This window comes from Pristis pectinata, chromosome 8 (assembly GCF_009764475.1).
Source record: "Pristis pectinata isolate sPriPec2 chromosome 8, sPriPec2.1.pri, whole genome shotgun sequence".
Taxonomy (NCBI): domain Eukaryota; kingdom Metazoa; phylum Chordata; class Chondrichthyes; order Rhinopristiformes; family Pristidae; genus Pristis; species Pristis pectinata.
This window is the reverse complement of record NC_067412.1, coordinates 35,133,628-35,160,822: the sequence shown is the minus strand read 5'-3', so window position 1 is coordinate 35,160,822 and position 27,195 is coordinate 35,133,628. Positions and strand designations below refer to the sequence as shown.

The window sequence follows — 27,195 nt, the reverse complement described above, 5'->3', positions numbered from 1 at the left end:
GAGTGAATGAACCAACTCAAAACTCAGGATAATTTGTGGCTTGGAGAACATTCCATTGGTGGAATTCTCCACATACCAGTTGCCCATCGCGAGAGATTTGGGGAGGGAAGGCAATAGTATTAAAGCTTAGACTAGTTGATGCACTGCACTTGTTCCCTTATTCAAGAAAGGGAGTAGAGACCCAGGGAATTATAGACCAGTGATTCTTATCTCTGGTTGGTAAGCTGATGGAGAAGATCCTGAGAGGCAGGATTTATGAACATTTGGAGAGGTGTAATATGATTAGAAATAGTCAGCATAGCTTTGTCAAGGGCAGGTCCTGCCTTACGAGCCTGATTGAGGATATGACTAAACACATCGATGAAGGGAGAGCAGTAGATGTAGTGTATATGGATTTCAGCAAGGCATTTGATAAGGTACCCCATGCAAGGCTTATTGAGAAAGTAAGGAGGCATAGGATCCAAGGGGACATTGCAATGTGGATCTAGAACTGGCTGGCCCACAGAAGGCAACGAGTGGTTGTTGAAGGGTCATATTCTGCATGGAGGTCGGTGACCAGTGATGTACCTCAGGGATCTGTTCTGGGACCTTTACTCTGTGATTTTTATAAATGACCTGGATGAGGAAGTGGAGGGAGGTTAGAAAGTTTGCGGATGACACAAAGGTTGGATGTGTTGTGGATAGTAGTTGTTGAAGGGTCATATTCTGCATGGAGGTCGGTGACCAGTGATGTACCTCAGGGATCTGTTCAGGGACCTTTACTCTGTGATTTTTATAAATGACCTGGATGAGGAAGTGGAGGGATGGGTTAGAAAGTTTGCGGATGACACAAAGGTTGGATGTGTTGTGGATAGTATAGAAGGCTGTCAGAGGATACAGTGGGACGTAGATAGGATGCAAAGTTGAGCTGAGAAGTGGCAGATGCAGTTCAACCCAGCTAAGTGTGAAGTGATTCATATTGGTAGGTCAAATATAATGACAGAATATTGTATTAATGGTAGGACTCTTGGCAGTGTGGAGGATCAGAAGGATCTTGGGGTCAGACTCCATAGGACTCTCAGAGCAGCTACGCAGGTTGACTCTGTGGTTAAGGCGGCATATAGTGTATTATCCTTCATCAATTGTGGAATTGAATTTAGGAGCCAGGAGGTATTGTTGCAGCTATATAGGACCCTGGTCAGACCCCACTTAGAGTACTGTGCTCAGTTCCAGTCACCTCACTACAGGAAGGATGTGGAAGCCATAGAAAGGGTGCAGAGGTGATTTACAAGGATGCTGTCTGGAATGCAGAGCATGCTTTATGAAAGCAGGTTGAGGGAACTCAGCCTTTTCTCCTTGGAGCAAAGGAGGATGAGGGGGGGACCTGACAGAGGTGTATAAGATGAGAGGTGGATAATCAGATGCTTTTCCCTAGGGCTGAAATGGTAGCAGCAAGAGGACATAGGTTTAAGGTGCTGGGGAGTAGGTATAGAGGAGATGTCAGGGGTAAGTTTTTTTTTAAAACTCAGGAGAGTGGTGAGTGTGTGGAATGGGCTGCCGGCAACGGTGGTGGAGGCAGATACGATAGGGTCTTTTAAGAGACTGTTGGATAGGTACATGGAGATGAGAAAAATAGAGAGCTATGGGTAAGCCTAGTAATTTCTAGGGTAGGGACGTTCAGCACAGCTTGGTGGGCCGAAGGGCCTGAATTGTGCTGTAGGTGTTTCTATGCACTGCATAGAGGACATCACTTCAGCTATGGTATACAAATAGAAGAGAGTGAATACTTAGAGTGGTGGGTGCAATACCAATCAAGTAGTTTACTTTAAACTGGATGGTGTCAAGCTTCCTACAGATGAACTTATCTAGGACAAGTGGATGGTATTACAGACTCCTAGTTTGTGCCACAGGAAATGGAGACAAAGTATGGGAGAATCAAGCAGCCAATCAATTGCAATGGAATAACCAATCCATCAGCTGTGCTTGAGGCTCCAAATGAAAACTCGCTGGCTATTGATTACAGTAATTAAGGAATTAACCTTAATTGCATTAACATTGCTCAGTGGTTGGAAAGACCTCTTCAAAGATGTTTATTGTACAACCCCTTGAGAATCAAAAAAATGCAGATGATGGCAATCTGAAATAAAACAGAAAATGCTGGAAACACTTGGGTCAGGCAACATCTGTGAACAGGTAACATCAGGTCAAGGACCTTTTTATCATAACTGGGTCTTCAACCTGCCCATTATCAGCCTATGGCTAAAGGCAACACATCTTGCAAGTTACCAACAGAGATGAGTATCAAAAGGAGCAACTGAAGATGAATGCCACTGTTCGTCAGATATTACTCATAACACTTAAATATAGAGACGAGCATTTGGATGACCAAGTCATAGAAGGCTATGCACCAATTGCTTGTAAATGGGATAGCAATAGATGGGTACTTGGGTCAGCATGGACTGCGTAGGGTGAAGGGCCTAGTTCTTGTTCTGCATAGAACAATACAGGCCCTTCGGCCCAACATGTTGTGCCAACCTTTAAACCACACCTAATACTATCTAACCCCTTCCTCCCACATATCCCCCTATTTCAAATTCCTCCATATGCTTATCTAACAATCTCTTGTGACTGTGACTTTAGGAAAAAGCTAGCACCAGAGAGTTAAATTCAGGAGACACTAAATGCTTTATTACTGTTAAAAAGCAAAATCCATTTGATAATGTAATGAGCTTTTGTTCAACAGCGCACATTCTACTAAAAAATGGTATTGTAAACAGCACAAAATCTTTAAAAAAATACTGGAATTTTCACAGTGCCTGCGGAGTCAAAGTGTCCAATAATGACAAATACAGACAGAAGGATGCAAGTACCAACCACTTTCCACACGAGGAAGGGAACAATCCTGTGAAGAGCCCTGTAGAAATTGTGAAAAACAAAATCCTTCAGTAGAGGTGTATTTACAAATAAACTACCGTTCTGCTTGACCATCAGTAAAATTAAAGACAAAAATCACACCAGTGCAGTACCGTTCTATTCAAGAGGAGTGACCAATGTAACACTGTTGGAAGCACACTGCACTGTTGGACACGATATCCAGGGTAATGAGATTCATCAATAGCAAAAAGTGATGAAACATCATTTAAGACTTGCAAGCTTTGAGCACAATTCTGGATTTCTTCCTCCATCAGAAGAAACTGTGTGTGAAAGAAGCAATGAACATATTATGCCCTTAGAAAAGGTTGTCACACCATCATCTTGATGATCAACACTAGAAAAATAAGAACCCAGGAAGATCATTTCCACTTTGTGTGCATGTGTCGAGGAGGGGCGAAGAGAAGACCCCCTAGCTCAGACACATTCAGATGAAAGCTGAACATAAAAATTGCTGGAATATAGCTATTGAAAACTGTACAGTTGGACTATTAAAAACAGCTTAAAACTGGTCATTATGCCATCTAAAATTGGCATCGTAGAATGCATGTATGCTGCAGTAAGGTGATTCACACCCTCAAGCCCATTTAACGTGCAAGTGCATTGGCGAATTACATTGTATATCAAGGAACACAATTATACATCATTTCAAAAAGTGGTTAAAATGTAGCATAGTTAAACTTGGTGTAGATTGCACTGAATTGGTTCAGTCACCTGTTCCATTCAAAATCCAACTATTACTATGTTGCAGAGAAAACTAAACTCCAATATTCTCCCAGGGCTACTTCAGGGAGGCTTCAGTAATTATTCAACCCTTTACTGGAGGGTAAACAATATTCAGGAATATCTGCCAAAGGATTCCTATTATGTTCACATCATTGAAACCTCGTGTATAAAACAGAAAAGCTGCAAGGAGAGTCACAAAAACTTCCTTGAAATTCAATTTCTTTTCAAAGTCTGGAAACAAAATGTGATTGATGTCATTTAAAGCTGATTCTTAGACAGGCATTTTTGTGAGGATAAGTATAAACTAATGATCAACTGTTTCCAAATTTGTTGTTTCTTCATGTGTCAAATTTTGAAAAAGAAAAATCAGCCACAATATCGGAGGTGCCTCTCACTCATCATATGAAATCCAGTCTTTATAAAGTTATCTGTGTAGTGTTGGGTAAGAGTGAAGGTAGGCAGAGGCAGCTGGTGCTGCGTGTAGATTCAGATTAGGGTCTTAATAAGGAAACGTCTTTTGGCACAGAAACCGTGACAGTTTAAACCTCTGAAATCGATGCCCGTCACCCCAATGCAAGGTTTGGGTACTGATGTGGATAAAATTCCCTTTTCTGCACAGCTAGCCAGTCACATTACAAGGTATCCGAAACTCCATCTCATTCCATTAACAGTCCCTGAAAATGGAAAAAAAAGACATTCCAAATTACAAACAGAAAACAACTCTTTCACACATTCTCAATAGATACATTGAACCAAATGTGCCACTTTTCCTCTCCTCGCTCTAAGTCAATGAATCACATTATCACAGTGACTCAATTCTGCTTGATGGAACCAAACCAAGTCAGCCAACAAATGACGTGAAGACCATAAATCACCGATCTCCCTTTGTTTGTTAATGGCTCCTGTGAAGCACCTTAAGATATTCAATAGGTTAAAGGGACTACATAAATGCACACTGTTGTTGGCATTGTTAATTGGTTTATTGTCCGTGAATGCCATCCAAACAGACCATTCCATACACAATAACATCGAGGTAGTACAAAAGGGGAAAAACAATGCAGAATACAATGTTAGAGAAAGTGCAGTGCATTAAGTTCAAGGGCCATGACAAGGTAGATTGAGAGAGTACAAGGGTTCATCTTTAGCATATGAGAGTCTTAACAGCAGGCTAGAAGCCATCCTTGAGCCTCGTGGTACATGCTCTCAAGCTTTTGTATCTTCTGCCCAATCAGAGTGGGGAAGAAGAGAATAACCAGGTGGGAGGGGTCCTTTGATTATGTTGGCTGCTTTCCCCAAGACAGCAGGAAGTGTAAACACAGCATCAATATGACACTGAATCACAAATAGATTACTTAAGGGAAGTGACCAAAAGCACAGTTTTAAGTAACATCTTGGTGGCAAGCAAGGTTCAGGAGGGAAGTTCAAAACTCAGAACCTTGACATCTACAGACAGCCACCAATCATAGAGGTGCTTGATCAAAATGGTGGAACAAAAAACTTCTAAGAGTTTAGGGTGGGAGGGGATAGGAGACGGAGTGGCAAGGCTTTAGTGGAATTTAAACATGGATGAGACTCATTAAAACTATGTTAAACTGGAAACTTATATAGATTAACAAGCATGTGGTGATAGCTGAACAGAACCTAGCAAGTTAACGCACAAGCAGAATTTTGAAACTACAGACAGTACAATGCAGGAGGGCAGCCAGGAGGACAATGGAATACTCAAATTAGAGGTAACAACATGGAGGAGACTTCAGCAGATGCACTGAGGCAGTAGCAGAGTCAGGTGAAAGTGCAAGAGATGGCATACAAGGTCATCAAGATTAAACACAACAGGGATTGTGGATCATCTGCTTCAGTTTACAGGGAGATAGTTACCTGGCAGAGGGATAGTGTTTTCAGCCAAGCAGCAAAGTTTGTGATGGGAATTGAAGACAATACTTTGGCCTTCCAAATATTAATTGGAGAAAAATTCTGCTCATGTAGTACTGGATGCCAGCCAGACTGGCAATTTAGAGACTACAGTGTAGATAGTCTTTAATGATACCCTGAGGGCAATTCAAATGTTTGTGGCAGAAACCTTGGAGGGATTAAAGTGAGCTCCAGTAAGGGGACAGGTTTGAGAGACCTGGGGGAGGGGGGGCAGATGTGGGTATAGAAAATTTGAGGGGGAGATGATCACACCAGCTAAAATGGAAGCCAGGAAGCATAGTGGAGTGATCAGCTTACTGAGTTCGAGGGATCAAGAGTATGTTGGAAGGATGAGCTCAGAAGATAGTTGGAAAGACAAGGGAAGGGATCTTAAAATCTTGGATCTGGAAGCAAGATACACATCTGATGATCTCAACCTCCGTGGTTCCTTACAGTTGAGGGGTAGGATAGAGATGATGGTGAGAAAAGATGATACATTTTTAAATTCCTTTCATAACAGCAACACTTTACTGTCAGCAAGCTACCTTATCACAATGGCAATATAGGCAACACAGAAGTCAACTTACAGATAGCAAGCTCTCAGCAATAATTAAAAAAAACAATAATTGTGGAAACACTCAGTAGGACAGGCAGCATATATAGAAAGAGTTAATGTCTCATATTAAGGATCCCTTATCAGCCAGTTCTGATGACAGGTCTTTGACTAGAAACATCAACTCTGTTGCACTTTACACATGCTGTGGTTCTGCTGAGATTTCCAGTATTTTCTACCTCATATTTTCAACATCTGCAGCCTTTTTGATTTTCAATTAATGCTACAGCAATGATGGTTGGGGAATAAATGTTGGCCTCACTGTTCTTCTGAAGTTCCCTGGCATCTATGATCCAGAGAGGGCAGATGGGGAACAAGATTTAACCAGCTTACCCACAAGATAGTAGGTACTTAGTACTACTGTGAGTTGCCAGCCAAGAATTTTCAGCTTATTTTCTAGATGTGGCTTCATTCAACAAATACTCGACTTAGGTGCAAGTGCTATCCACAGAACCAGAGGAACTGGCTCAAAGGAGTTCAAAGTTAGAGGAAGAAAGAGACAGAGTGATAGAAACCAAGACAAGGCTATAGATCAGAAATTTCATCAATTAGCAATTAATCCCCTCAAACAGTGAGCACCACTGAAGGTAATTAGTGTTTGCTGTAAAAAGTTGATAGGACTGAAAACCAAAAAATCCCCAGGACCCAGTATCAAGGTTTTTAAAAAAGGTACCAACTGTGGAGATAGTAGATGCACTACATCATCTCCCAAAATTCTGTTGATTCTGGAGAAGGTCCAACAGACTGGAAGGTAACAAACACATTAATCCCACTATTTAAAACAGGAGTAGGAGAAAGAAAATTGGGAATAATAAACCAGACAGACAATGCTGTTATGAATAGATGCACTTGTAACAGATATAATCCAGCCTTCGACAGATTTATCCCTCCAGGGATACCACCTCCACCCTCCACTCACCTGGCTCCATGTGTCTTTATATCCTACCTCCATCTATCATAGGAAATTGAGAAGCATACCTTGCAGTCATAGCATGACTATACCAGGATGCTATTCAGCTAGACTGTGGGGTAGTTCCCCTGATTCATTCAGTGTCCAAATGTTCACAAGGAGAGTTTTGCAAGGTCAAGTGGCTTGTGAGTGATTCTCTCCCAGCCACACCCCATCCCCATGTCCGAATTTGGTGTTGATGCCAATTGACTCATTTGATTTTATTTTAATTTTGTTGTAACAAACCAACTTTCAATACAATTGAATGGCTTGTCAGGTCATTTCAGAGGGAAGCAGGTCTGGGGTCACATACAGGATAGTGAATTTCCCTCACTGAAGGATAAACTGGTAATGTCATGGTCACCATAACAGAATAAATCTGACTTAATTCCAGATTTATTCAATTTGAATTACCCAAGCTGGTTTAGTGGGTTTTGCACTCCTGTTTCCAGCTTGTCCACGTCTCTGGATTAATCGTCCAATAATTCAACCTGGAGTCTGAAGAGGAAGAGTAAAGCTGTACAATCCTGACATGGGAATCCAGTAATTGGGGAAATAAATTTAAGCAGTTAACAGTTGAACACATTGAAGAACAAAGACCATAGAGATTTGGGGAGATAAGCATGGAACTCTGCACAGGTACTTTTATTCTCATAGGTAATCTAAAATGCTACTCAATATTAGGGAGGGAAGGAGGGAGGCCAAGATGACTCCTTTTCTGCAACCTCCATGAATAGCTAAATACTCCAGGAAACACCAGGCAGTGCAGGGAACAAATTTATAATAGTTGGCTTCAAAATTAGTTGCACTTTTGGGTTACCTCTTTTGAGGCCAATTCATTTCATGGGAACGCAAGAACTGTCATCCCTAGTAATGCCTGAACATCTCAGTGACATTGGAAACCATATTCCTTCCCACTCTCACTGGCCTGGCTTATGCTAATAGCTCAATCTCCAGTGGCTTCATTTGTCAGAAGAGTTAGAAAAGTATAATTGACCCTGACATAACTTAGACTCTACATCTACAAACACACACTTTGCTGCGGAAGTGCTTGGTAATAGATTTCTTGGCCATTTTGCCGTTTGATTGCAGAAAAACAGTTTGTAGCTTCCCCCATGTTCCAACATTTATTACCCTTGTAGTCAGTTCTTGGGGGAGGAAAGGTGAAGCCAAAAGTAGATCTTGTGGGTACAAGGGTAGCAAGTCAGACCATCGATCAGGCAGAGTCTGACTGGTGATTGTACCAGGCATAAACTGTTTCCCAGTCAGTAGATTCAAGTTTTTAAATTGACTTGCCATAAGTGATGTTGAATGTTCTAACCCTCTTCCTGTCCTTCTCTAACATTAACACTCCCTAATTTTTCATTTGGACAGCTCACGCTGCCATGTCACAGTTGATGAACAAAGCAGTTTCAAGTTACAGGACACAGATTTAATAGCAAATTAGCCTGGCAGTGGGCCCTCTGGTTGCCATGCCAACAATGCCTGTGCACCTATGGCAACAAATCCCCAAAATGAACTGAAGAACACATCTATAATCTAAACCACATGCTTCAATGTACAGGATGCAGCATCCATCTGACAGGTTGGCCAATTATCTACATTCAGGCCATGGAGAGGACAGACAGAAATGAAGCTGAAACCAGAGTAATGCAGGCATGAACATTATCATAACTACTGTGATGAAGGGCAATGTATTGTAGAATCTTTACTGACAATAACACATCTCAGAGAGAAAAAGAGAGCAAGTAGGGCAAGTACCAAGGAGGCAGGCTCTTTAAAGCATCAGACAGGGCAAAATACAGCATGGAAAATCCAGGCAGCAAAGGGAGTAGCAGGAGAAGGGCAGATCCACAGGAGACCAGAGGTAAATATCAACAACATGCCTAGAAGAAATTATAGGAGGTAGGTTTTGAGGAGAGATTTTGGAAAGCAAATCCAGAGCTTAGGCCTTGGCAACTGAAGGCATGGCCACCACAGGAAATCGGTGATGGATAAAATGCCAGAATTTCCTTTCATCTAAAACAAAAGCAAGTTTGTTGCTAAGAGGGCAAATTCCAAAACACAATGATGCAAAGTTGGGGACTGACAAGACTGAACTTTGTGATTTTACGAGAAAGTGCACAATCCTATTACACAGACTATCTCAACAAAATGCACCCGCCACTTAGACGTCAGCATTTGCCAACATTAGTTGCTCAGGAACACATGACTGGCATCATAATGAACTTAAACTAACACTGCTTAATCCACATCAGTAACCCCAAATGTAAAAGGTAATAATTAGCTATCAATTGATAACATCCAGAATCATGCATAATCAAGAAAGGCATCAACCATAGAAAATTTTAATTAATTCTACTTAATTTATGGCACATAAAATTACATCCACCGTCTTTAAGCTCCCATTCTGCTCCCAACAGAGGGAGAATTTGGGTTATGAAGGGAATGCATTGATTAAAGGAGTATGGTATCAAAATAGTTACATCATGAGACCTGCATCCAGAGTCTTGGATCATTGATCTGGAGACATTAGTTTGAATCCCACCATGGTACATGTGGAATTTAAATGCAAGAAATTGTCAATATGGATTTTCTTTGAAAAAGATGTTTTAATGCTGATAATAACCACGAAACGATGGGAATTTTGCAAGAACTCATCTGGCTCACTAATATCATTCAGGGAGAGGAATCTGCCATTCTCACCTTGTCTGGCCTAGATACAACTCCAGACTCACAGATGTAGTTCATTCTCAATTGCATCAGTAGTTAAGGAGCAACTGGGGATAGACTATGTGACATTTCTAGCAACATCTCTCTGACATCATTTATGTGATGTTACCAGCTGTTGCTCATCAAGCTCAAAGCACATCAAGAAGTTTTCTTATGCTGAAATTAATTGCTGTTCGGGAATAACAAGGTTGCTTGAAAGCCTGATTAGTGTTATGGATGCTGTAGATGGCAGTAAGGTAAGTCAATCAAGTCAGTTCAGCAGGAGTATGATGTCATATGAAAGAATGAACATGGGCAGGACAGATTTTGCAATCCAAGGCCACACCTGGAGTTCTGTGCACAGTTTTAGTCCCATTTTATAAACGTATACAGTAACACTGGAGGCAGTCCAAAGGAGATTCAGCAGGCTAAACCCAGGACGAAAGAGTTGGCTTATCATAATTAAGAGGTGACCATATTCAATCACATATGATCTTGTGTTGGAATCTCTGGAATTCTCTGCCGCAGGGGCTAGTGGAGGCCAGATCATTAGATGTATTTAAGGTGGAGATTGATTAATTTTTTTGGAAAATAAGAGGAATTGATAGTTATGGGGCACTGGCACAAGGGCTGGTGGTCTACTCCTGCTCCTATTACCTTGTGACATCGGTAGGAGAACAGTGCAAGGTTTCTGGAATTTGGGTGCATTAAGAGGGCAAGTGAAATTAAAAGAATTGACAATACCAAAATAGAACCAATGACCATGAGAATGAGACTATGATCAGTTATGCCCTTGCAGAATCTCTCTCTCATCTGTCCACAAATCAACACGTGAAAGGGCGTCATTCTCAGATCTGTGGTTTTCCATCATACTCCACAGAGCAGATTTCAGTGGTGATCAGGGAATTATGAAATCAAATAGTAGTTTTAAAGGAGTCAATATCTGGCCTTCCACTTGCCACCATTAAACTAAATCACAAAGCAATTTAAGACCAGACCAAAACCACAACCACGGATCAGATAGTAATTGTTGATCTTCTGGCTCCATTGAAGGAGCATTGTTTTGACTACACCACAATCAGACCATTTCACAGTGCAATGTGAAGAACACTGGGATCTTTGAAACACATTGATAATGTTACACAATGAGATCACAAAGGCCTTCTATAAACACAAATGTAGGATTACGAGCCGATAAAGCAGTTTCAAAAACAAATGGCATCTTGATCTTTTCCCCCCTTAAGGGGTACACAAAACAGGCAAACCTGTACTGAACAGAGACCACACCCTAGACATTGATTTTTGTTTCTTCTGCAAAGAAAATGGCCAAAGTCGTGAAGCACCACTTTAAAACAATAGTAGAGATGGTGAAATGCAGACCTGAAACCCCATCCACTATCCCTCCCCTACCCACCATCACATCAGATTACAAAATATACTCACGGCAAATAGTCTTTCACATCCTCGACCGTCATATCACCACTCGCATCCAGAGTGATGTCTGTGCTACTGATGGGGGAGTCAAGTGGGGTCTGAGACAATGCCAGTGGGAAATCCTCCATCACCCCTGTCACAAGGTAAGCAGTCAACCTTATACCAGAATTAGTGATGCTTAACTGCTCAAAAACAGTCTGTTGTTTATATCTCATAACAGTCTTGCCCTTCAAGATTAATGACTTAACCTGTCACCATAATAATTTTGGGCTCAAAACAAAAATCAAAACAGCCAACCTTAGGAATATCAGCTTTCCAATCAACTCAAATGTGATCAAACAGGCTTGGAGCTTTTGTCTTTTCTTGCAACTAGAATTGGCGTCAAGCTGTTCCCTGCCTCATTTCACCCTGCAATTCCTATTCCCCATGCACCTCAGTACAAACCACCAGTTATGCATTAACCCTGTCCTCCCCTCTTCACTGCATTGACTGTTGCAGTATTTAAATGCCATCTACCCTCTACCCAAGGAATTCCTGCTTCCAAACTCACATTGCACAAGTATGAAGCTGCTATTTAGATCAGCCACATGCAGACTGGTCAACAAGCAAATCCCATAGAATTGAGGAGTGTGGTAAATTGGTCCCAAAATGGACTCGGTGGCAGGAAACAAAGGCTAATGGTCAACAAGTGTTTTTTGCAACTTCAAGGTTATTGATGCAGTATTCAGTCCCTTACTTGTAATATGAACTTAAATGGGGGGGGGGGGGGGGGGGGCGTGTGAATGAGGAGGTTTGCAGATAAATGCAAACCTTGGCCTTGTGGTTAACAGTGAAGGAGAAAAGCGAGAAAGCTGTAGACTACAGAAAAGGTATAGATTCAGTTGGGCAGAAGTCGCAAATGGAATTCAATTGCAGACACTGAGACATTGCATTTGCAGAAGTGTGATGAGGCATACAGGATGAATACACAATAATAAAGAGAGGTGTGAAAGAACAGACGGAACTTAAAGTAGTAGGATAGCTCAATAGGATGGTTAAAAAAGGCATATGGGATGTTTTCCTTTATTAGTTGAGACATAGAATTCGAGAGAAGCCATACCCAAACTGTATACAACATTAGTTAGACCACTTCTTTTGCACAGTTCTGGTCACACTGTGGGAGATATGTACATGCCCTGGGAAGGGTGCAAAGCAGACTTACAAGGATGATGCCAGGACCAGAAAATGTTGGCTACAAGGAAAGACTGGATAGGCTTGGACTGTTTTCTTTGGAACAGATGGAGAGGAGACTTAACTGAAGTGTATATAATTATGAGGAGACTAGGCAATAAATTTGAAGGATCTATTTCCCCTAAGCAGAAGGGTCAAAGGCCAGAGGGTATAGATTTAAAGTAATTAGTTGAAGGATTAGAGGGGAGCTGAAGAAAAACACTTGCACCCAGAGGATGGGTAGGACCTGGAATTCACTCCCTGATGATTTGGTAGAGGCAGAAACCCTCATCTCATTTAAACACTACTTGGTGTAGTTGAAAGGTCAGGAGGTGCAGGGGTGGGTAAAGTGGGATGAGGCTGGATAAATTATTTTATTCAACATTGGACAACGGGATGAATGGTTTCCCGTGTTGTAAATCTAGAATTTTCCAATTCCTGACCCTGCTCTCCAGTTTACATTCCAGACTGACAGTGAAGTTCTCCAAGTCGGAAAACTCAAGTCTCTGTAGGCTTTCCTTGTAAATCAGACCACAAGCTTTATGATTAGCCTCAAGTCTCTTTGCTTCTTTCTGGTTAATGAGAATTTGAGATCTGGAGCCACTGTTCACAAGGTGAATAAGTGCCCTGTACTCCTTTCCCTCTGACTGGTCTTCAATTCCACAAGGCTTCTGGGTGAAATTTACCCAGCTTCAACTAACACCATTTTGTTTTTAAAGACAGTACTTTAATTTCTTTCTCAGTTTTGCTTTCATAGTTCTTTCATTCATTCCAGAGCTTTGTGATGAATTGCTTCTAACAGACATTTTAGACAGCATCACGCAAAGATGTAGAGACAGGTGAGACATACCATCAGTAGCTCCCAATGAGTTGCTTTCATCCTTGTTCTGAATTTTGTGCGTTCCATTGGCACGATTCACTTTGGGTGATCCCTGCAAGTTGTTGCTGAATATTTAAAAAGGAAAATCTCAATTACTGCAGGAAACCAAGATAGAAGCTAGGGCTAATATATAACAGAAGATCAGCAATAATCCAGCCTGCATGCTGCTGACCCCAGCAACTCTGCTGCCGTGCATAAAGGGAGGGAGGCCAGAACTCATCTATTGACACCATCTGACTCAATACACACTTCCTGCAACATGCTGGCAACAAGATGCAAAACCGCAACTTGTCCAGATTACATCAATAGCCCCCAGGAACGCCAAATTGCGTCAAGAACATCACCTTCCAAACAAAATTCTATTGCTCCATCTTTGTGAACCTGCCACTTTGGGAATTCAGTTACACAGACCAAGTTGCTAAAGAAGATGCAGCAATTTCAGGTAACTATGATCATACAAAAAAATGGCAGAAATGACAACAATTGAAAATAAAATGCATTGCTTCCATCACACTTCCCCTTCAGCAGTACAGTACTTACTGGCACTGCACTGAAACTGCAGCGTGGATTTCAAAGACTTTAGCTCCACGATGTTCCAAATGAACATCAGTGCCCAGTTATCAGAGATAACTCGAGTACACATCTATACACTGCTCAATGCATTGTCCCAAGAGAAACAAGGTCAACTGGTGGAACAATAGGAAGGGTGCATTGATCAAAAGGTTTAATTGCTGCTGGGATAATGTATATTTGCTGGGCACAGTTCTGCTCACATTAAAAGGAGAGATGCAACTGCACTGAAGAGAAGATTTACAAGATTGTTGCCAGAACTGGAAAATGTTATTTAAAAAGAACAAGATTGGATATGGCAAAGTCAAATTTTCTCTGAAACAGGAAACAGAGAGGACACTTGTTTGGGGAGCCTAGATGGGGTAAGTAGGAAACACCTACTTTCCATGGCAGGGGAATTAAAAAAAGGAGTGGCATAAATTTCAAGTAATTGATAAAGATTAAAGGGGGCAGTAGTCTGCAACTCTCTGCCTGAAACTTATGACATTTAAGCAATGCTTGGATGTATATACTTAAAGAACCATGACCTTTGGGACCAAAGGACTAGTGCCAGAGGGCAGATAGTTAGTCTTCAACCAGATAAGGAATAAATGATGTCTTCCCATGCTATGATCATTTTTTCACTAACCATGGGAACAACTTTAGTCTTCATCTAAAATGCGGTAAACTTGACCACCTGGCCACCCAAATAATGGGTGTCTCAAAATGGTTAAATTCATCATTTCTCTATTAATACCCTTTATTTTAACCACATGTTAAGTTCTCCTCTCCACCTGGCTCTAACTCAAACACATTTCAACACACTTTACTGTAGAATTGCCATAATTTGATTTCGTGATATACAACTTGCCATAGACTGGAGACTGAGCTCAGGGGCTCTCTTGTACTTTCCCATGCCACCACACAACGCGGTTCAGTTATGTTCCTGGTAGACAAGGAGAATCGCTCAAATTCAGATGGAGATATCAAATAAAAGCCTAAAACAAGAAAAACAATTATAATCAGCTGGAGTCTCAACTACACTAAAGTTCCTACTCAAAGGCTTGTAATTCCAAAAGTTCCTTACAACATTGCACTATTTCACCGGAAGATGGGATAAATGTTTTACCAAGGGTCACCCAGTCTCCATGCCTCTTCACAACAAACATGCTCTCACTTAGCATGTTTAATACAACGAGAAATAGTTCTAAAATAAGCAGACATATCAACTACAAATCACATCATTATTAATTGATAAAACAGATCTCACAGACAAATCAGCTTCAAACCAACTGGAGCATCCCAAAATTAAAATACAGCACAAAATTAAGGATAACACAAAGCAGGGGGTGGGGCTAATGTACGGGCTCCTTCAAAGGAGCCAGATAAGCAGACTGGGCCAAGTTGCCTGTGCTTTAAGATTACAGGGTATGTATTTTTTTCTTTTAAAAGGGAGATGAATTTTATATTAACTACATGGCAATGCACTACATTTGAAAAGCAGAGAATCAAAATGATTGGATACACTTGACTGAGAGTCCCAACAATGACCTTGAATGTCAGCACCAGGGACCAGCCAAACACCTTTACCAGCAGAAGAAAGCTGAACAGACATTGAGAAAAGCAGCCTAGGAGAACACCAGTGTGGACTGTACCACAACTTGCTTCAAACATATTCAACGTCACTTGTATCTGATTTACCCTGGCCAGTCCTTGTGAAGACACATGAAGCTATACCACTGATATCTTCTTTTCTTATGCAGTCATAGCGCATCTGAGGCCGGAGCCCTGGGATTGTGAAGATGTGAATGTCTCCCAGGTTCGTTAGACACACCAAGCAGTTCTCTGAATATTCATCCGAGGCAACACTGGGGAAATTCATCAAGCCCAATTTCCTTACTCTGGAGCCTTCGTGGGCAGTGAGCTTGAACTTGGTCTTTGCACTCACCCTCGGCAGTGTAAACACCTACACACAATCAAAGTTTTAGTGAGATTATGCTGCAAAAGGATCATACAACTCTCACCCACTGAAGAAAGAAAACTAAGGTGGCAGTACTGCTCTGGGACACTGCCTTACACAAGCACTACACAACGAGGTTTTGTGTAGCTAGTTAATCACAAAAGGTATCGCAACCAAGTCAGATTCCACCTTTAGTCAATTTTACACACAAACACTTTCAGCTAGTTGAGAGTAGAGAAGGAACTCCAGCTGTTTTACACAAACGTGTGCCCTGCCCAAGATCAACAAATAAAGTAGAAACTGGGGATAGTTCAGAACTAAATGTTTTGTAAAGTTGCTAATTTATTCCATTCTGATAGAGGAATTTAACCAAACTTTAACATATACACCAAGGACTAGAACGTCAAGATGAATCAATCCTAGTTCCTATCAACCCATCCTCAGGGAGCTCAGATTGAAAATTGGATGCACTCAGTAACAGTTTACACTCACAACTGGAGATGTTGTGCATCTCCAAGGTGGTGGTGAAGTGCAAAGAACTCCACAGTTTAAAGCCAACAGCAACAGAACCCATGAACACTAGTGCACCAGTGAGGTGACACAAATGTGGAGGGGGTGGTGGGGAAGGAACATGGAGAGATTTGAAATTAATGGGCTGAATTTTAAAACTTGAGACCTTGCCAAACCAGAAGACAGATCAGATGGGGAAAACAGGATTTGGTGGGAATATGAACATACTAACTGAGTTTGAGATTATATCAATTCTCTCGAGGATAGATGGGAAGTCCGTCAGCAAAGTATTTGAATAGTTGAGATTGAGGAAAAACAAAACACAGGGAAATAGTGTAATGTCTACAAGTTTTTTCTGCATTATAAATACAAGCTCAGTAGCTCTATGTACTTTGCACTGGATAACTTGCCTCCCTGATATACACTAATCTGTTTCTCATTCCAAAACATCCAGATATTCTCTCAGCTAATAAATTCGAAAATCTTTCATTTCCAGTTCCAATATTTAAAAAACAATTCACAACCTCTACATAAATGTTCCTTCCAGATCTGGTTGAGGTTAACCCTAGTGATTCTATCACTTCCCTTTGAGGCCTTCCATTTAGCAGGTTCACAGTCCTTTTCTCCATTTGGTTTCAGAGATATTCCAACTCATTACCTTGAACTGTTCCTCAGAGATTATCAGCACAGAATGACTGCCCTGCATCTCTGGGGCTTTGGCCAGATCACGAGACACTTCGAGTGGCTCAGGGAGTGGGTTCCCTCGCCCATCCAAGACTGCAATTGACACCACAGGGGCTCGGTGCATCAGCTGAATTTCTTTACCTACAATTAGGAGTGAAAGTGAAAGGAAAAAAATTTCCATTACGTGGGTACAATAGAAACAATGTAATCCAGGTCAATGCATTGTACAAGATTGATCAGTCAAGGCTGGCATTTATTCATCATACAAACCTCCTCCAAATCTTGCTCCTTAGAACATAGAACACTACAGCACAGTTCAGGTCTTTCGGCCCACAATGTTGTGCCGACATTTTATCCTGCTCTAAGATCTATCTAACCCTTCCCTCCCACATAGCCACATGAATGATAGAGAAATGGAGGGCTAAGTGTCTCTCAAATGTCCCTAATGTATCTGCCCCCACAGCCTCTGCTGGCAGTGCGTTCCACGCACCCACCACTCTCCATGGAAAGAAAACTTATCTGACATCCCCCTTATACCTTCCTCCAATCACTTTAAAGTTACGTCCCCACGTGTTAGCCATTATCGTACTGGGAAAAAGTTTCTGACTGTCCACTCAATCTATGCCTCTTATCACCTTGTACACCTCTATCAAGTCACCTCTCATCCTCTTCCTCTCCAAAGAGAAAAGCCCTAGCTCACTCAACCTATCCTCATAAGGCATGCGCTCCAATCCAGGCAACATCCTGGTAACTCTCCTCTGCACCCTCTCTAAAGCTTCCACATCCTTCCTATAACGAGGTGACCAGAACTGAACACAATACTCCAAGTGTGGTCTGACCAGAGTTCTATAGAGCTGCAACATCACCTCGTGGCTCTTGAACTCAATAACCCGACTAATGAAGGCCAACACTCCATACGCCTCCTTAACAACCCTATTGATCTGCGTGGCAACCTTGAGGGATCTATGGATGTGGATTCCAAGATCCCTCTGTTCCTCCACATTGCTAAGAGTCCTGCAATTAACCTTGTATTCTGCCTTCAAATTCAATCTCCTAAAGTGTATCATTTCACACTTATCCGGGTTCAACTCCATCTGCCACTTCTCAGCCCAGCTCTGCATTCTATCAATATCCTGTTGTAATCTACAGCAACCTTCTACACTATCCACAACACCACCAACCTTCATGTCATCAGCAAACTTACTAACCCACCCTTCCACATCCTCATCCAAGTCATTTATAAAAATCACAAGGAGCAGGGGTCCCAGAACAGATCCCTGCAGAACACCACTGGTCACTGACCTCCAGGCAGAATATACTCCATCTACCACCACCTTCTCTTCTATGGGCAAGCCAATTTTGAAGCCACATAGCCAAGTTTCCCTGGATCCCATACCTCTTGACTTTTTGAATTCTGAATAAGCCTTCCATGAGGAACCTTATCAAACGCCTTACTAAAATCCATGTACACCACATCCACTGCTCTACCTTTATCAATGTGCTTTGTCACATCCTCAAAGAATTCAATCAAGCTCCTGAGGCATGACCTGCCCCTCACAAAGCCATGCTGACTGTCCCTAAACAGCCTATGCTTCTCTAAATGCCCATAAATCCTGTCTCTAAGAATCTTCTCCAGTAATTTGCCCACCACTGAAGTAAGACTCACTGGTTTGTAATTCCCAAGGTTACCCCCACTCCCTTTCTTAAACAAAGGAACATTTGCCACCCTCCAATCATCTGGCACTACTCCTGCAGCCAGTGAGGTCACAATGATCACCACCAAAAGGCACAGCAATCTCTTCCCTAGCTTCCCATAATAACCTTGGATATATCCCGTCCGGCCCCGGTGACTTATCTATCCTAATGTTTTTCAATAGTTCCAGCACATCCTCTTTCCTCACGTCGACATGCCCTAGCACATCAGTCTATCGTACGCCATCCTCACAAACATCAAGGTCTCTCTCTCTCTGGTGAATACTGAAGCAAAGTATTCATTAAGGACCTCCCCTACCTCTTCCGACTCCAGGCATGTTTCCTCTTTTATCCCTGATCGGTCCTGCCCTCACTCTAGTCATCCCCTTATTCTTCACTTACACCTTGGGGGTTTTCCTTGCTCCTACTCACCAAGGACCTCTCATGCCCCCTTCTAGCTCTCCTAAGTCCATTCTTAAGCTCCCTCCTGGCTACCTTGTAACTCTCCAGAGCCCTGTCTGATCCACGCTTTCTAAGCCTTGGGTAAGCTTCTTTCTTACTCTTGAAGAGATATTCTACATCTCGTGTCAACCACGGTTCCTTCACTGTACCATCCTTACTTTGCCTCAACGGGACAAACCTATCCAGAGCCTCATGCAAATATTCCTTAACAACCTCCACATTTCTACTGTACACTTCCCCAAGAACATCTGTTCCCAATTTATGCCTCCAAGTTCCTGCCTATTAGCATCATAATTCCCCCTCCCCCAGTTAAATACTTTCCTATATCGTCTGCTCCTATCCCTCTCCAAGGCTATGATAAAGGTCAAGGAGTTATGGTCACTATCTCCAAAATGCTCTCCCACCGAGATCTGAAACCTCGATCTCTTTTCTCAACACTTCACTAAAATGCATAGATGCTTTATTTGTTCCTTAAGGCAAAAAGTTCTATATTCTCACTGTTCTGTACATAAAGTAATTACTCCCAAGTTCTTGATTTAAACTGTTAGTATCTACTTTAGTTATAGGCACTTGTTCTAAACTTAGGGGAACAGTTTCCTCACACCCACCCTATCAAATGTTTCTTCCCCCAAAAAAGTGCACCTCTACTTCCCGCCCTTTACAATGTTATGGCACACAAAGCAAGTGGTCAAATTTAAAACATTTAAAGAAATGAAAATTCCATGAGTGTGTGTCATCCACAATGCTCCCTTTGATCATTATGATTCTCATACATTCCTTCAGGCAAAATGTCATTATTTTTAAATCACTATTATTCCTCCCTATTCCCTCATCCACTCTCCCATCCCACACCAAATATTACTAGGGAAATAAGCACAACTTCATGCTACCTATCCTTGCTTGGTCATCCTTGCCACTACCTTTCAGGTACTTGATCTCAGAGTAGCATCTGTGATCATCAAAAGTGCAATACTGGGGAGAGGAGAGAAATCATGGGGAGAACCCATCATGGCTCTGCTTCACTCATGATTGAACGGCAGTGCAGTGAGCAATGCTGGATCAGACACAACCCGACAATTTACAGCTCACCTCACCCATGAACACTTGACAATTCTTTAGGTGGAAATAACCATTACTAGCATCAGAGGAGAAAGCACAATTTACTGAACCTGTCCTCAGAGACTGCAATTAACCAATGAGATTTAAAAGGTACCAGGGAAGAAATGAAAATTACTACTAGATTTGTTGGAGGCAAGTTGCCTATCTTGATTGAGCTTTTTGAAAATGTAAGGGCATTGCTCTTGAGGAGAGATGTCAAGGCTATCAAGAAGGTGCAAAGGATATTTACTGAAACTTAAATGAAAATGAAGGTAGAGCAATTCACATGGACCTATAAAAGGCATTTGATAAAATACTGCATCAAGTTCAGCAAAGTTAGAATTTATGGGAATAAAGGTCAGGGCAGCATTGACACAAAATTGCAAGATGAAACCCAATGCCAAGAAGTGTAAAGTTATACATTTTAGTAGGAAATTTTAAGAGAGTGCAGGAACAGAACTATGGGTTCACAAGTCTTTGATGGTGGAAGGACAAGATGAGAAGGTTGTTGATATGGGACACAGCAGCTAGAGTGCGAAGGCAAGGAGGTTACACTAAACCTTTAACCCTCTGACGAGGGACAGCTGGATTATCCAGACAATTCTGGACGTTACACATTTTGGTGAATGTCAAGCCATGGACAAGTGGGGCAAAGAGTTAATAGAATGGAAACAGATGACGAACTTCAGTTATGTGGATATATTAGTGTGGCTAGGGAAGCAATGAGAATTATTGCTGTCAAAATTAGCAGCCTATTCAGTAACTTCGGGTGAGGCAGAAACTAATCAGAAATAGATATTAGGGCAGGAGTTGAGTATGTGAATGATGGTTTAACTTGGGTGGCCAGTGTCACAATTTGGGATATTCCTCATGTTCCACTTGTGAAGCAGATGATCAGATCTCTCCTGGCCTTTCCTTAAGTAGTTGAGAGGTGGCCAGGTTTTCCTTTAAAAGTTAAAGCCTAGAACTTCATCATTTATGTCAGTTATCAGGTTGCCAGTTGGTGATTTGTGGTCAGCCAAAAGGTACACCAGGGAGGTGGGGCTGTTATGAGTTCTGGGGTTTGGTTCCAGTTGGGGCTGTGGGACTTCAGATGGGTGTGTTTTTAGGCTCTTTGTCAGTGCGAGTACTTCACTGACTTTCAGCCAGTGGTCTTGTTTAAGAAGTATGCATTCCCTATGGGGAGTTGCGAGTTGGGAGTTCTGGCATTTTCTTCATCAAGGCATAGAAATTTAAGAGTTTTGATAAAAATGTTCAAGATCATAATATCCACAAGTTTTTTCTTATATAAAAAAGGAACTGCAGTCAGTGGCAGAAAAATCTGCCTTCAACAACTGAGCCAAGTTTGGAAAAAGAACAAATGGTTTCCTCATGTCACCCTTTATTTCATAGAGAAAAGACAAGTTGTGATCTGGAATGGCAGATGATTCAATAGTAAATTTCACAGCAAGCTGGTAGTACCATAGTAACAGGCCCCAAACTGAATGAACAATAGCACAGAAACAGTGGAGCATGAATCTTACCCAATACAGCCTCTGTGGACCTCTCTGTCCATTTCTCTCTGGATGGAACCTCTAGTGCATATGCATAAACAGACCCAGCATTTGTTCCTGCCCACAATGTAGGGCCATGGTGCGTGGCTACAAGTAAAATAAAAAGCATTACACCATAAGAGCAGACTCTGCAATGTGACTGCCTATGCAGTAAAGCTATTGAGGAATAAAGTGATCCTCGTAATGTGTACAAGAACAGGACAGCACCAACACCAGACTATCTGGCTCTTGTCAAAGCATGTGACCACACTCAGTAATGAGAGCTGTAGGTTCATAGGGGTGGCTGCAATTCACTAGCATTGAACAACTTGGGAGGCACAACTCCAGTGATGCCTGTTCAATCCTGACCTTTGGTGCTCTGTGGAGTTTGCATATTATCCCAATGACCGTTTAGGTTTCTTCTGTGCACTCTGGTTTCTTTCAACAACCCAAAGACATACAGGTTGGTAGGTCAATTGGCTGCTCTAAGTTGTCCCCTAGTGCACATGAGTGGTAGAATCGGGGGGGGGGGGGGGGGGGGGGTGTAAATTGATAGGAATGCAGGGAGAATAAAATGGGATTGATGTAGGATTAGTGCAAGTGGGTGTTTGGTGGTCAGTATGGAGTTGATGGGCCAAAGGTCCTGTTTCTGTGCTGTCTTTTATTTTTGAACTAAGATTAGGAAACAGTGTCAACTCTGTACCTCAGTACTGGGATGCTGACATCCCTTACTGAAGACAGCCCAGGATAAGTAAACTATTGAACAGTAATAAAACTGCAGATGATGGAATCTAAAACAAAAACTCAGCATCTAAGGAAAGATTAACCAGTCAATGTTTCAGCCAGTGACCCTTCCTCAGAACCATGAGCAGTGTTGATAGAGGGGGAAAAACAATCTCTGGTTGCCTCCACAGGATTAGTTTAGTTCTTCTCACCTATTCCCACTTTACACCAAACCCACCAGCATGGCAACAAGTCACACATCCAGAAAGTAGCACTCACCATCTCGCAAAAACGTGTCAGCAAAATAAAGGCAGCGGACAACACCTGACAAAGAGTCATCTGCAGAACGTGGCTCTATCCGTCTCTGTACTGGAGTCACCTCCACGTCGCAAGGACCATCCTGCTCAGCAAGTTTGGCATTTGCTTCTTGGACCTGTTATGATGGAGATTTTTTTTTTACAAAAAGGATATTAAACCTGTGTAATCATCTCATATTCAGTGCTTTTTCCAATCTAGAAGGACAGGTCAGCACCTGTTCGATGAGACATGACCCAAGGATCTAATCATCGCTGTACCACATCCAGATGTTTAAGATCAAATTCAGATGAAGGCTTACAATGTTACAAGCAGCTTAGAATGTTGATTGAATCAGAAAGGATATCATGTGTCACATTACCTAAATGATACAGCACAAATCACTTTAGAAAAAGTATTACTTTTCTACTATAGAACGCACTTGTCATAAGACACTTAGTAAATGAAAATTCAAGTCTGGATATTACATGTTTTCATCCCTTTCTCTTCACGCAACTCAAAAATGCATCTGTTTTGGTCAATGGAGAAGTATTGCTGCTTTTCCATTTTAAACATCCACAGTCAACAACATGCAATGCTTAAACATAGAAAATGCCTTCAAATATTTTTTGTAGCATTGACAAATTTGTCTCTGACCCACATAGGTTGTACTGGGTAAGTGGAAGTATGTTTAAGGACGATTTTAAGAGGAAGAAAGCAGGGTTAAAAGTTCAGAAAGGAAATATCAACACTGGAAGCTAAAGATACGTTTGCCAGTGGTGGAGTTAATAAAATTGAATAAGTGCTGGAATCAGATGAGAACAGATATTACAAAGGGTTACATACCAAGAGGCAATTTCAGATAGTTAGGGACATGCAGGAGAAAAAGAGATTTGAAAACAAGGAAAAATATGTAGACAAATCAGGTGTTTCTTAACCAGCATCTAATGTAGGAGAGGCACCACATAGGTGGGGAGCAAAAGGGACCTGGTGACTTGGGATGAGAGATCATTCAAAACTCTGCTGCCCAAGCTTAGAGGCTAAAAGACAGTTAAGGTATGCTGATATGGCTTAGAAGTAACAAGTGCAGGGACAAAAATTTCATCAGGAGAATGAAGGTGTAGGAAGTTTATGCAATAGAGAATGTGTGGCCTAAACCTCAATTCAAATATGATGCTGAAACAGAATAGTCTGGTTCAGTTTAAGACAGTTACCAGAGACGAAAATGTACGTAGTCCAGAGAACTGCTTCTGGTTGAGACTGACAACAGGAGCAAAGTCTAAATACTTAAGCAGACTACCTTGCTGGTGGGGCTGCTTGAAGACGGTCGCTTCTTCCCAGAAACCCTGCTTTTCCGTATCCTTCTGAATGACTGACGCAATGATTTCTTCAGCGATTTCACCCTGGATAATGGACCCTCCATTGCCAAAGAGTCATTCGGATGCAATGTGCACCTAGGAGGTCCAATAAACAATATGAAACTGTTCCGTTCCATTCTCTCTCAGTACCAAAAAATTTAGTGAAATCTAGGCGAAAGACAGCAGCCCTGAAAAACCATTCTGAAAGCCTGAAGGAAATTGGCTTAAACTATGAGGCAGAAAAGGTGACAAGGTGTTGGAGTTATCTTTCATGGTGTTGATCAAATTAGATGACTGGTGGTAGAAGGAAGTTTATTTACATCAGCAAATTCTTAATTGTCCCTGCAGATCACAACAATGAAATGCATGTCCCAGACAATGGAAATGTCACTCAAAGAGTAGTACAATAGCTTAAAGATCAATTTGTTCAATTCTCAATTTTTCCCTCACTATATTAGGTTCAGCTACACAGTCCCTTCTATGTAACTCCTCCTAGATAGTGCCCTATGTGTAGTGCTCGCCAGAGATTGTAACTCAGGAGAAAGACAAGAGTACCATGGTGAGGAGGCTGGTGATAAAGAAAAGTTCATATAAATTCTCTCTAGAAACTGCTTTTTAAAAAAAGGAACCTCACTGGGATTATGCTGAAGTAGCTAATATCACTTCCTACAGATTATACAGATTACCAGGTTCTGATCATTATTGACAAGAATGCCGGGGGTGGGGGGGGGGGTTGGTGGTGGAAGACAACAAGTAATGAGTATGACTAATGAGAATCACCAACCATCTGCCCATTTTCCCCATTCCCCACTACTTGGGACAGAATTAAAGCAATTCTATTTACAGATGCCAACACTTACCTAGCCAACACTGGCTGTTGTCTGTGGTAATCGAAGATGCCAAAACCATGACTGGTGCCAAAAGCCACAAGCTGCCATTCAGTGTGCAAAGCCACCGCTGTCACAGATGCTGGAGGAATACACTGAACCAGGAAGCTCGGCTGGAAACCACCTACAAAGCTGATTAAACCACCTTTTGGGCTTAATCGATCATGACCTTTCCATGTGAAGCCTTCTCGATCCTGAAGGAGGTCAACTGTAGAGAGACTAATCTTTCGTTCCAACTTTTCATCATTAAATTCCATAACAATAACCTGTGGATTGAAAATACATCACTTTTTCTCCCCCACATAAAAGAAAATGAATGTTAACTGCAGAGGATGGAAAAAAAAAGCCACACTCTGGGTTTCAGCAATGGCTCCCTCATTTTAGATTCACACTGGCTTTGGGCCAAGAGAAGCTGCAAGTGCCTCCTTTAAAAGGTTCATCACTAATTGCACCCTTCCATAGCTCTCCACCATCCCCCCCAACAGTTCCAGGGCAACACAAGTGCCTTTACTCATTTAGAATATCACGGAAGATGTTCCTTCCTTTATAACTCATTTCTCCCTGGTATACAAACCAGCCATGGGTTTTATTGCAGGCAGTACTCTCTTCCAAGTATTTTAGCCATTGGAGGTTGAAGACTAAACTCTGCAATTCTTTGCATCTCCATGCAGGGATATGATGGCTTTCGACCACGAGAGGCTGTTTCAGACTAATTAAAACCAAATACCACACCCAGTCAGCCCCAAGTACAATTTGCTCCTCACCTTCCTTCACGCTCCCCGCCCCCACTCCCCAAGCCAGACAAGGGCCTTTGTTTCCTCCACTCCCATCCTCCAGCAAGTCAATGTACTTCAACTTTCTAAACAGAAAGCAATGGGAAATGTTAGTACCTGTCCTGCTGTACCAGCAACCACCAACCGACTGCTATATTTACACAATGAAATCTTCTGAATTCCCAACCTCGGATCATCACTATAGGGATCAAAACAGCCAACCTACAAGACAGACAGAAGAGGTCATACTCAAAAATACTGAAGGGGAAGGGGAAATGAAAGAAACATTAAACTGTTAAGTTTGCATTGAGCACCTACTCTGGTATGCACAACCTTTTTCCAGTACAATGACTATCAATGCCATTTTCTCATCTCACTGAACTACAAAATTTCATCAACAGTGCTTCCAATTTCCATCCTTTTCTCCCTGTCACACGACTCATCTCCAAATCTCAACTTCTCTACCCCCCATTTCCAGGGAACTACCCCCCACCATGCCTCTTCTTCCCTTTCCTAGCCTTTCCCCCCCCCCCCCCCCCCCCCTTACCTTTTACCCATCTGCCGGTGAACCTGCTCTCCTCTCCACTCCTCCCCTGCACCTGCCTATCATCATCTCTTACCCACATCTACCTATCACCACCCTGTGCCCACCCCGCCTCTGCTCTGCTTTTCCCTCCTATATATTGGGCTTCCCCTTTTCCTATCTTCAGTCCTGAAGGGTCCTGACCCGAAATGTCAAATGCTTTTCTCTGCAGATGACGCCTGGCCTGCTGCTTTCCCCCAGCATTATGTTTTTCAGTTAGCAAAATGACATCCACCATAAACCCACTGACTCCCGCAACCAGCTGCTTCCCTTGTACTGCTCTATTCGATTCTCAATTTCTCTGTTGCATCATTGTTGAAGGTGTCACATTCCATTTCAATGCTTTTGGCATGTCTTGAAATTTTTCCCCCCTCAAACAAGGATTTCTTTCACTCCTCAATATTCAACACACATTGTCCATCTTTTTCAGCACATCTTCCAACTCCCTTCCCATGACCCTGAGCCTTGCAAACTCCTTCCAGATGCTCCAAATATGTACTCATACTTTGAATTTAGTATTATATATTCTGCTCAGGATCCAATCTCTGTTACACTGGAAACACCAAATTCAGAGCAGGTGATCACTCTGCAGAAGACCACCTCTGTTCAGACTTTCAGTGTGATCTTAAAGTCAAAGTCAAAGTGACAGATGACTGGGAGTTCATTCCCCAATGTCCTTTTAACATCTAATTCCCTCACTGTTCCATGCAAGCTCATCAGTGCCTTCTAAACCAAGTCCAACAATT

The 27,195-nt window shown here is 42.0% G+C and overlaps 1 protein-coding gene across 4 annotated transcripts in view; it reads right to left on the bottom strand.

Moving 5' to 3' along the window:
• Positions 1 to 2,642: 2,642 nt before the first annotated feature.
• llgl1 (LLGL scribble cell polarity complex component 1) overlaps positions 2,643 to 27,195 on the bottom strand; it is a 93,399-nt gene continuing 68,846 nt past the window's right edge. The window contains exons 13-23 of one of the 4 annotated variants that reach the window (XM_052021184.1): positions 25,984 to 26,088; positions 25,067 to 25,359; positions 24,149 to 24,302; positions 22,834 to 22,987; positions 21,823 to 21,939; positions 17,022 to 17,188; positions 15,595 to 15,859; positions 14,765 to 14,891; positions 13,315 to 13,409; positions 11,265 to 11,388; positions 2,643 to 4,310 (exon numbers count right to left, since the gene is read on the bottom strand). In XM_052021184.1, coding sequence (XP_051877144.1) covers positions 4,301 to 4,310; positions 11,265 to 11,388; positions 13,315 to 13,409; positions 14,765 to 14,891; positions 15,595 to 15,859; positions 17,022 to 17,188; positions 21,823 to 21,939; positions 22,834 to 22,987; positions 24,149 to 24,302; positions 25,067 to 25,359; positions 25,984 to 26,088 — 1,611 coding nt within the window. In that variant the 3' untranslated portion in view covers positions 2,643 to 4,300. Of the gene's footprint in view, positions 4,311 to 11,264; positions 11,412 to 13,314; positions 13,410 to 14,764; positions 14,892 to 15,594; positions 15,860 to 17,021; positions 17,189 to 21,822; positions 21,940 to 22,833; positions 22,988 to 24,148; positions 24,303 to 25,066; positions 25,360 to 25,983; positions 26,089 to 27,195 lie in introns of those variants that run through there. The other 3 variants (XM_052021188.1, XM_052021185.1, XM_052021187.1) reach the window with 3 other exon arrangements.